Raw genomic sequence first — 11,610 nt, forward strand, 5'->3', positions numbered from 1 at the left:
ACGATGGATATGGTAGAAAGGCAATCATGATGATAGATAGACGACTTCCTCTCTACTGTCGTCACAAATCACAAGTGGCGCTGCGCTCAGGCGGCTCGAGTGCTCCAATTGGCTCAAGCCTAGTGCAGATAGCAAGCGAGAAACATTAGGCTCGTTTTCTATTCCTGCACTAGACTGCATTGGAACGTTCTTTCTTGTTTTCACTAACTTTCAAATATATATCTATTTCATTTTAAGTGCACACTAATTCAGGGAGTTAAGGAACAGAAAACAAACGGATTAGAGACTCTGATTATAGTCTCTAGTAGAGTCCCTAGAAGTAGAGAGTCTGGGCATCTCGGGGTTCCACGTGATTGGATGCACGTGATTGTGCACCTAAAATGGCAGCACCAATACGGATCCCTGTTTAATCCTCTTTAGCCAATGCGATAACAGCATACACACGTCAAGTGCACACAATGATAAACATACACACACATAAAGCTCACGTACACCCATGGAATTTCATTCTGTCCATGGGAAAATTTTCCAAACTAAGAAATCGCTATCTTTCTACATATTTACAGTTCATGATTAATGTAACGATTAGAGCTTATTAAGGGTTTCGCACATGAAATGCATAACATAACATTAGCACAGCATAAGACCGATGAACCAATAAGCATCCAGCATAAAGTCGCCATATTGATGTACATAAGATTCCCATTGGTTCAGAGTAGAGTCCTATATAGAGAAGCGACATCGAACCCCCACCACAACCTTCAGTATCCAATTGAGTCCTCCACCGCCGTTTTAGGACCGCTCTAACGTCATCAAACACCATTCGTATCATTCTACAAACAGCTGTGGTCACAATATGGCTGCTCGCTTAGCCAATCAAGTATCAATCAGATTACCAATCAGAGCTTCGGACATCAATGTCGCTTCTCTCTTTATACAGGACTCTAGACTAGGCATTGAAAATTGAAGATTAAAGATTGAGCTTTGGCCAATCAAAATAAAAGGAGTTAAAATTTCCTTGTTTTGATTGGTCAAATTTCAATCTTTAATCTTCAATCTCAATCTTCAATGCGTAGTCTGATACGGGCTTTAGGCAAACAGTAGCCAATCAACGAACTCTGCTGCTAAACCGATAGACGCTTGCTGCGTGCAGTCTGCGCTAGGCTGCAGATTCCCATATATGGCTGCGTTCAAAAACATCACACGAATGCTCCTATGTATCATTTTATTCTTGTTTTTTATTTGAAGCAGACACTAATCACTTTTTATTAATATTAAATAATATTTTAGAAATATTGTTTAATATTAAATAATATTATAACGCTTATAAGGCATACGTTCATGCTAGAAAAATGCCGGTAAAATAAAAGTAAAAAAAATTCTAATAATACATCTAAGAATTATATAGTTTTAATAAAAATATGGCACAAAAGACAAGTTTGGCAAAAAATTCAAACAAGATAAATATATATTGTAATCCATTAATTGATTAGTTGATTTTACTAATAAATGATTTTTATAGGCTCAAATAAACTTAATTTCTTAAAGTAAAAAAAATTCTAATAATACATCTAAGAATTATATAGTTTTAATAAAAATATGGTACAAAAGACACGTTTGGAAGAAAATTCAAACAAGATAAATATATATTGTAATCCATTAATTGATTAATTGATTTTACTAATAAATGATTTTTATAGGCTCAAATAAACATCTTAATTTCTTAATTAAAGTTAATGTTAAACTTATAGCGTTTTCGACTGCAGTGGACGACCGTCCATTCTAATTGGACGATTCCGGCAAATGGTAGCGAACTTGGGTTAAAACCCACTGCAGTCAAAAACGCTATTAATTAAAAAGCTAACATTTCAATGCTACTGTGCACTTAGATGGATTGTAGGATTTTTGCCAGCAAAGCTTCGCAAAAATTTACACCACCTATAGACAGCTCGACGTTCGACGCGCCCATGTAAAGCTACGTGGCTTTAGCGTTAAAAAACTATAAGAAGCTATGCAAAATCTGTTGTTATGTTAATCGTGACAATTATTAAACACATGAAAAAACATTAAATATATGTACAACTAAAAAATAATAATTTAGCTTATTTATTGTGTTATAATATATAGTTTATGATAAGAAAAGGATTACCCCTGATAAAAATGCGATGTACAACGCAGACACGATACTTTAACCGACAAGCACTTCAGGAACGAACTTTGACTATGTAACTATGGACGGCCATTTCATGCTGTTGCCAACATCATGTGCACCTCCGATGGCTAAATGGCAGAAAATTGAAATACGAAGTCGCATTTTGCCAATAAAACAGAAAGAGAGAGATGATATACGATATAACGCATGAACTTAGCTCAACTTAGTTCAAAACTATTAAGTACATAATAAGCTTGTTTTTTATTCCTGCATTAGACTGCACTAGAACGTTCCTTGTTGCTAACTTTCGTTAACTTTCAAACATTATCTATTTTATTTTAAGTGTACACTAATTCAGAGAGTTCAGGAACAGAAAACAAACGAAATGTATTAAATGGTTTTGCTAAGTTTATGCGTCATTGTATTCCATCTCTCTCTTTCTTCATGTTTTACCGGAAAAATACGATTTCGTGTTTCAATTTTCTGCTGTTTAGCCATCGGAGATGCGCGTGATGGAGACACACCGAAGCATTGTGAAACTACGTAAAATGGGGGTAACTGGCAGTCTATAGTTATATGTATAATCAAAGTTAGATTGTATCTTGTACGTCACATTTATATCTTACTTTCATTCGTATTTATTGTGCGTTACATTTAATATTCATTCAGAAAACTAATACTACAATTTTAATTCTATTCCTCACATCTTATTATTCCTCTATTATGCATATAACCTCAAATTTGTGTTCACTCGTGACAATTATTAAACAGACAAGAAAAATTAATATTAAATATATGTACAATCAAAAAGTAATAATTTAGTTTATTTACTGTTATCATAATATATAGTTTATGATAAGAAAAGGAGGATTACCTCTGATAAAAATATAATGTACGCAGACACGATACATCAGCCGGCGAGTACTTCAAGGGGCGAAACACGAAAGACCTTAGACTATATAAATATGGGGTGCCAAGAGCTAACTTCGCGCGTGTAACCAAGATATACAGCGCCACCAGTACCCAAAATCTATAATATGTGCTACCTGAAGTTAGCTGTCATGCATGGTAATATACATATGACTGAATGCGTTATGGCTCTGGCAGACCAGCGCGATTTGCGACACGCGACGCGCGATTATCCAATAGGCGTACGTCTTTTCAAAAAATTGTAAACGCCTATTGGATAATCACGCGTCGCGTGTCGCAAATCGCGCTGGTCTGCCAGAGCCATTACGCATGTCAACCAATCATTCTTTTGCTTTCTTATTTCTTTCCATAAAAGTAAAAAAAAAAATGATTGGCTACCTCGCCACGCGTAACGCATTGACACGTCCTGTGTGCATTGGGCCTAAGCGCGTCAGTATGACAGTTTTCCTAATTTAAATAATCATCAATTTTAACAAATAATATTTTGCTTCGCAGAACAAAGCAACGCTTATTTCTATCAGATTCTTTTATTTCATGCAAGAATGGGTTGAATATATAGGCTTGTTTTCTGTTCCTGCACTAGACTGCACTGGAACGTTCCTTCTTGTTTTCGCTAACTTTGAAACATCTATCTATTTCATTTTCAGATACATTATTATAATAAACAGGAATTCTATATGATATGCTTGAAATATTATATGCTTTAATATGTACCTAATAATTAATAATTGTTTTATTAATTTTGATTTGTTTCCGATATAACCACAAACTTTAGAATAGATTAATTAATTTTTACAAACAGAAATTTAAACGAAATCCAGTGTTTAGACAAAAAAAAATTACAATAAATCTAAATTCAAATCATTCTTTTTAACTTAATCTTTGATTTTATGTGTTATTATTTAAAAAAATAAAGAGACTTACTTTTCAAGCATGCTTCTCGGTCTCCACCCACGCTTTCGTCATCAATCGGATTACATTTGAGACAGCAATCGTCAATCCGATTAGCCTAGGGAAATTTTCTATACTTACGTTGAGTACCATTGTTCAATCCAATCCGAGATCCGATTAGTTATCGTAAACACCCTTTACCATTGAAGTTAATAAAGAAATTTTTCACTTTTCACGTTTCCGCCTTAGGGAAAAAGTTTCATGATCGACCCCCAGGAACAGAAAACAAACGAATATAAATGTTGGATAGTGTCATTTGAACTCGGCGCGTTTTTGGGTATTTGAATGTTGGAACAAATTGACTCACAGTTGTTGAGTTTCGGAACGCAGCCATAGTAAGTATACAGTGCTATCGTACTCAATCGTACTGTATTGATAGCATATTTATTAATGACTATCAGTGGAAAATTGAGAAAATTTATTCTTTATACAAATATAATATAATTATATCTCTGGTAAGAATAGAAATAAAAATGCCTATAAAAACTGGTGAAAATGTGCCTACATTGTGTGAAGAAAATAAGTTCGAGTGCTGGTTAGTTTAACGTGCTGGTAGTATAATGAAATAATAGTAATTGTCAAAGAAATTTGCTTTTCACATTCGTAACTTTTTTAAATAAAACATAAGAAATACAGAAAAAGATATGCTTTAATAAAATTACTAATGATATTTTATTCAGGGTGAGTTCTGTGCTGAACAAGAATGTTCAATTTTATGGCAAAAAGTACATGTTTGATAATTGCTGTGAGACATGCTGGAATTCTGACGCGGTAAGTAAACGAATTTTTTGTGATTTAACTCATATTTAATGGTATAGTTTAATATAATGAACAATATACATGGTAGGGAAGTCCACAATGGGTTGTTATTAATTTTGAAAAAGAATGCAGCCTCTCCTGTTTTGAGATACAATTTCAAGGTGGATTTGCTGGGAAAAATTGTCATATAGAGGCTGGCAATGATAAAAAGGAACTGACAGTTATTGAATCCTATTATCCACAAGATGATAACAGCCTACAGCAATTTTACTTAAAAAATCGGATTACAGCTAAAGTCTTTAAATTTGTATTTAATGAAAGCACCGATCTCTTTGGTAGGATTATCATATATAATTTAAGATTATATGCATGATATCCAATTTGATATCCTAGTTATAATTTTTGTACAGCAATATCATTAAAATTTCTTATATTACAATCTGTTCTGTTTTACTACTACTATTTTGTAAATAGTAAATAATAGATAGGAATTTTTATAAGCATCTGTATATTTATTATTTCTTTAATCGTATAAACATTTTTTTAATTGTGTATGCTTCTATAATACATTTATTCTAATTAAAATGATTTATTTATTCTATATATGATTTATTCTATTTGTAATACAGTTAAAATATACAGTATCATATAAACATTATAACTAAATGCTCAATGAAAAACGATTACTTTGACATTAAAAAAGATTTATTTCGCAAATACCACATAGTTCTTCTCAGGTCTCATTTTGGATCGGTTGAGCACTGGCTGGTCGAGCTGAATGAAAAAACACAAATAAGTTGTAATAATATCATTACTTACAGCTACAAATAATTTTTTTTTTAATTTTATTATTCTTACTTGCACAGGCTAGAGGCTGAAGCTTTATGTCATCAACAGCAAAACCTCCATTACTGGCGCTTCCCTCGAGAATAAGTCGATATGGAGTTCGTGCTTCAATCGTCACTTGTGCCGCCATCCATACCGGTCGTGGATTATTTAATCCTTTAGCTGTCAGTGACCATAACTGCAATAGGGAAATTAAAAGTTTAGAACAAAAATGAATCGCATACGCTGCTTCATGAAAATTTTCATTTCATGCACTTTATATTAAAATAAAAGTAAATTAGAAATTTAAATTTTTTACTTGTATATAGAATGCGCTTATAAAAATGTTAGCGCGCTTTTTTGTCATTTTATTTTTGTTTTATGTTTAATGAATGGTCAAGATAGAATGACAAAAAAATACGCTAACATCAAGCGTGTTCTGTGTAGAATACAGGCCTTATTTTATTTTATCAAAACTCAAAGAATGTGCATAAATGATATTTTGGATATTATATATGTTCGATTTTATATGTAATATTCGTACTGGTTGCTCCTGTTCGCCTTCGCTCTCTCCCTCGACCTCTCCCTCGGTAGGCATTTTGATCACTCGCAGAGTGGTGGACTCCTCCACGCCAAAAGCAGCGAACCAAAAGGTGAAACATACGAACTCTTCGTCGGGCGAGGCATTGATGACGGGTGATTGCAGCTGAACTTTCGTCGATTCTTTATTTGTTGTGAAGATGTCAAAGAATACAAAATCGCCAGTTGCGCCAAAGGTTCTGTCCAATAATTGAGCCGGTCGATGGGTCTGGAACGCACGTTGCCACATCACAGCTCGGTCATTATCGGAAACAGTTGTGTTCTCCCATCCACATAAATCCTTCTCGAAGCTACAGTCTTCTGCACGGACGACTGCACTTATTGGTTTTACTGTTGATGTAAAATAAATTTAATGCATAAAATGAGCTAAGATATTCATTTCAAAACAAGAAGAAAGAAAATAAGGAGAAAAAAAAGAAAATATTTACCACTGCAGTTTCCAGTATAAAAAGCGATATCATCAATTCCTATGCTACCACTCGCTCTGTTTGGACCCCATGTGCCCTCGAATACAACATTGAAGTCTGTATTTTGATTGATATTAGCCTGAGCATAATTCCACGTGGGCCCTTGATTATTGTATAACTGCCATATAGGTTTAGCCTTCGAACTATCACTCTCTGTTTGCACGTATAGTCGCAAAACGCCTTTAAAAATAAAAACATTGCTCTTATTTTGTCAATAAATTGCATCTATGCAGCATTTGTTTTAAAAGAAATCGACAATTTATGCTATTAAAATGAATTACTCTATTTTTCTTTGCAAAAATAATATTAAATCAATTAAAAATATTAAAAAATTCAATAATTAAATTCTTCATTATAAATCCATCAGTTCTATAATTAAATCCTTTATTTATTAAATAAAAAGTGAAACAAAATCCAAAATATAACTACAAAATTAAATTTTGATTTCATACATAAGATATTTGATTCTCTACTAAATTTTTATTGATTTTTTTTTTTTAAATTTTACCTAAGCTGGGTCCTGTGGAATCGATAAAGGGCTCGAACATAAAGTACCAGAATGTGATGCAGAGTGGTTCTTCAGAACCCTTCATCTGTCGACTGACCAGCTGAGCGGTACCACCTCCGGATGATCGCGAACCACCTCTGAGACGTGCGAGCCCCAGAAAAAATTCGTTGCGTCGATTAATCGTATGTCCACTGCTATACGGTTTCCTCTGGTTCCTTGGACCTAACACTTGAGTAGACACCCTTTCCCATTCGACGCGATCCGGATCTCGCGAGTTGATCCATTCGCATTCGTCGATCTCGAAGGTACAATCCCGCGATATCGGAGCAGCCACTTGAGGTGAGACTACCAAATTAATACAGATGTTACAAAATCGATTTGAATCAGGAAATCATCGATATAATGAAAGCAGACACAACTCTTAAGCGTATTTGAAGTGAAATTATCTTTTCTATGTATTTTCAACATAGAGGCAGAATTTTAATTCATTACAATTAACATTTATAGTTTTACGTAAACAGACATTGAATTCTAATTTCTTATTTCAGTGTAAATTTCAAACAACATTCAAGAATACTTAATTACCAGGACAAGCGCCTGGTCCATATGAAATATCATCAATCGCGATGTCTCCCATGTTGGTGATCCCTACCGATGCTTCAAAAACTAATTGAAAATCGTCAAGGGAACTGATTGTAACTTGCGACATGAACCAAGCGTTGCCGGCATTTCCGGACAAGCCCCAAATCTCCTGCAGTTGCGTGCTTGAGCTGCGAAAATGACGTAGGAATAATTTTAAGTAACCGATTCCGGATCCAAACATGTGGAACCAGAAATGCATGCACATCGGCGCATCCGGCATTGTTGCTGGAAAGCTCGAACTTATGATTTTCGCTGAGTCGCCGGGTCTTCGCGGAAAACCAGAATTAATGAAAGCGTAACCACCGGCTGTGGCACGGTCAGTAGAGCTATCCATCGCCGGGCCAGTCGTAGGATTTCCACTTCCACGACTCTAAAAATGTGCTTTCTCAAATTATCTATCGCATATAAGCGTGGGATGCAGTAAAATGTAAAACTTGATAGCTCACTCACTATGGTCCAGTCAAAATCATCTTCCGCATCATTGTTCCAGTCGCAAAAGCCGGCAGCAAAGTTACAGAATCCAACGCACGACGTACCAGGCTGCAGATCTATATCATCGATGGCGATGTATCCACGATATAGACGCGACGGATCCGTGGAGTCCACTGGCACACCTTCAATAACTATCTAATTGGCAAGATTTTTATTATTTTATAGAAATATTTATAATAATATATAATACGAAGCGCTAAGAACATAAGCTTGAGCAACTAGAATTATATTATACAAGAAAAAATTCGATAAATTATATCAATATTAATACAACGAGTATCATAACTTTAACAAATAAATATAATACATTTGTAAACAAATTTAGATAGTTCTGTAATATTAATTTGTTTGTCGAATCATATGGATGCTAAATAATCACATTATTTTTCAACTGTAAAAGTAATTGGACATTATACACAGTTTTTATCAATTTATTTTGATCATAAATACAGTTTTCATTCTTTGTAGCACTTCGTATTTACTAATTAAATCTCTAATTGAATCAATAATATACCGAGTGTAATTCAGGATAAGTGTAAAGTATTTGGGCCTGCTGCCACGCACCAAGCGTGTAATACTGCGCGTGCCACAGTACCCGCTCTTCTGTGATCTCTACCGGTTCGCAAGGTACTGTAATATTTTCTGTGGGCAGTTCCTCGGGTTGTTCCTTCTTAAACGAGAACTCGTCTTTTCCAACGTGAAGCAGTACTCGTAGTCCCGCGATGCTGAGACCATCCATAGTATATTTGAACATAAAACAAGTACCGGAGACCCCGGTACTACCCAGTTGCGGACTATGCAAAAGACCACCAGAACTCTTGAACTTGAGGTCCTTCGAAGGTATCAGTGATGTCTCCAGAAAGGCGTATCTAACATCATTATGTTCCAGATTATTCAGTAGAACATTTAAATAAGAAATATAGATGCTAAAACTTACATTGCAAGAATATAAATAGCGTGTAGTATGCAAAAGAATATATAACTTCTTTGACGCAAAAGAAAAAACTCATATAATTTTTTTAGACAGTTTTCTGATATAACTGCGATATGAGGAAATAGGAGTCTTAATAATTCAATGTTGAAGAAAATATAACTTTTGCTATATTTCTCATATGGCAAATATTTCCAGCAATTTTTACCCTCCCTCCATAGAGCCACTTGTGGCATCGGTCGTTGGTCCACCCAACCAGTTAGTGCCCATTCCAGTACCTGAAGTCCATTCCAAGGCACCATTACCATTTTGCCATTCGCAAAGAGGCATCGATGGTGCAGGCCCAAAATCGCAGAAGACTTCGTCGACGGAAACCGTTGGAGGTGGTACAGTAATCGTAGGAAATCTTACAAATGTAAAATTTTGAATAGCATATTAGATTGATTTCATAATTAACATCACAATAACTTCATCTTACAATTACATACGATTTTATTAAATTTACTAAGACATTTAAAATAAAAATCTAATTGTGAAATTTTAATTAAAAAAGAGTAGTTCTGTTGCATATTTATATTCCTAAAGCTTGACTCGTAAAAAGCATCTTCTTTTTCATCGCTTGTTAATCAACAACTGATAATGCCTGAATATTTTTTATATAAATGTGTCGTTTGTTTTCTTTGTAAAATTTAAAAAGGGAAAGAAACCTTTGCGTTGAAGGATTTCTTTGCGCCAGCGTTGTGGGCTGCGGAGACCTGGGTGGTAAAGACCTTTCCGTGGTGAAAGGCGCAGTACTGCGGGTCGGTAGGATATCCGGTCTGCCTGGCCACTGCCTGGGTTCGATGCGCTCTACTTCGTCCAGTGGTTCGCGGTCGCGATCGACGGAATTGACGGGGAATTGTCCCGAATCGATCAAATCGACAGATTCCGGGCCGTCAACCGCAACGCCGTTGCTCGCAGTACTTCTCGTCCAGATAGGGGCATAAGTAGAATTAATGGCATCCATGAGATCCATTTGTTCTCCGCGCATCGCGTTCGAAGCAGCTGGAGGGTACCAAGTCATGCTCCACGACGAAGGATACAAGCAGCAGCTCAACAACAAGATCCACCACATATCCGGATATGATTATGCTTCTTGGATTTACTTTAACTACGGAAGACAAATAAAATTAAAATCTTGAAGATTTTCAATTTGTAAAGATTTTATTAGCAAAAATTCCAATTTCTTGACAATTCCAATTTTCGATAATCTTTTATTCTATTAAAATAAAAATTAATCTTTAAAATCTGTAAATAATTTAATCGAAATTAATGATATTAGCTATAAAAATATTAAAATTTATAAACTTGCATCTTTAACAATTTAAAATTGTTAAGTAATTATTTTTATCTTCTTCCATTTTTTTACCCATCTATTTTAAATTCTTTTAGTTAACAGTTAAACGTTAAAACAAGACTGATCTTTTCGTCACACTAAAATTCGATAACTAAATAAAGTCTAATAATATGTTCAAAATAGAAAAGAATGAAGAGAAAATCGAGATACTTCGAAATGTATAAAATCCTGGCATTATAGATTAAATATTTAATTTTATCTTAAAAATTTTTAAATTGTTAAATATGCTTTTACTTTCTATTATTTTATATTTATCTGTTCAAAATTATTTCTGCTATGTTGGCAGTTAAACGTTCGAAGAAGACGCATCTCTTTATCACAACTGAAATTTGATATTTAAGTAAAATAGAAAAAAATGGAAAAGAAATCGAATACTTCGAAATAAATTTCCAACATTGTACATTAAATATTTAATTCCATAGAATTCTTCATAATTTTTGTTTTATTTTATTTATTTTACACAAGAACTTACACTCCGAGTCATGCGCTGTCATGTATCATCCACTATCCGATCATTAGGATCCTTGAAATACAATGGTCTTGACATGGAGTTTGATGAAATCTTTATTATCTCACTAAAATATGTGTAATACTTAATGATTTTATATAAAATCATATGTTAACATTAGGACCAATAGAAACATCAATAATAAAACCAATTGTAAATAAAAGTAAATCCACAATTTGTAAAATTCTAAAAATTTAAATACGTTTCTAAATAACAAATATAATCCAAAAATAGACTTTACCTATTATAGATTTTTCAGTTTGTGTCCTTGCACTTTTCTAATCCTTCAGAATAATTTTTTCGATTCTTTTACACTGTACCGACGTTACGACGGAAGAGTGTGGATAGCGGGAACAGCGAAATGTGTACTAACGAGATGTGAACTGTACAGTTTTCAAAGTTTTCGCCACATGGGTATAGAACGAAGCGGTATACACACAATTCCGGTC

General features: G+C 34.2%; 2 protein-coding genes across 5 annotated transcripts; one reads left to right on the plus strand and one right to left on the minus strand.

Moving 5' to 3' along the window:
- The first annotated feature begins 4,346 nt into the window (after positions 1 to 4,346).
- On the plus strand, positions 4,347 to 6,152 carry LOC105201640 (nuclear receptor 2C2-associated protein). Of its 3 annotated transcripts, none has more exons than XM_039451567.1 (4): positions 4,347 to 4,368; positions 4,714 to 4,804; positions 4,881 to 5,127; positions 5,530 to 6,152. In XM_039451567.1, exons 2-4 carry the CDS (start codon positions 4,763 to 4,765, stop codon positions 5,568 to 5,570), a joined length of 330 nt encoding a protein of 109 aa, XP_039307501.1. In that variant the 5' UTR covers positions 4,347 to 4,368; positions 4,714 to 4,762; the 3' UTR covers positions 5,571 to 6,152. The 3 variants fall into 3 exon arrangements, with proteins under 3 accessions (XP_039307501.1, XP_039307499.1, XP_039307500.1); XM_039451565.1 differs by lacking the exon at positions 4,347 to 4,368 and adding an exon at positions 4,382 to 4,604; XM_039451566.1 differs by lacking the exon at positions 4,347 to 4,368 and adding an exon at positions 4,413 to 4,585.
- On the minus strand, positions 5,302 to 11,543 carry LOC105201639 (MAM and LDL-receptor class A domain-containing protein 1). Of its 2 annotated transcripts, XM_011169731.3 has the most exons (12): positions 11,403 to 11,543; positions 11,126 to 11,228; positions 9,965 to 10,407; positions 9,466 to 9,663; positions 8,841 to 9,195; positions 8,285 to 8,461; positions 7,778 to 8,204; positions 7,193 to 7,537; positions 6,646 to 6,864; positions 6,162 to 6,547; positions 5,651 to 5,816; positions 5,302 to 5,566 (listed from the first exon to the last, which is right to left on the minus strand). In XM_011169731.3, exons 3-12 carry the CDS (start codon positions 10,369 to 10,371, stop codon positions 5,526 to 5,528), a joined length of 2,721 nt encoding a protein of 906 aa, XP_011168033.2. In that variant the 5' UTR covers positions 10,372 to 10,407; positions 11,126 to 11,228; positions 11,403 to 11,543; the 3' UTR covers positions 5,302 to 5,525. The 2 variants fall into 2 exon arrangements, with proteins under 2 accessions (XP_011168033.2, XP_025992366.2); XM_026136581.2 differs by having other exon boundaries at positions 5,542 to 5,816.
- Positions 11,544 to 11,610: the final 67 nt, after the last annotated feature.

The sequence above is a fragment of the Solenopsis invicta genome, chromosome 7 (genome assembly GCF_016802725.1).
Source record: "Solenopsis invicta isolate M01_SB chromosome 7, UNIL_Sinv_3.0, whole genome shotgun sequence".
Lineage (NCBI taxonomy): Eukaryota > Metazoa > Arthropoda > Insecta > Hymenoptera > Formicidae > Solenopsis > Solenopsis invicta.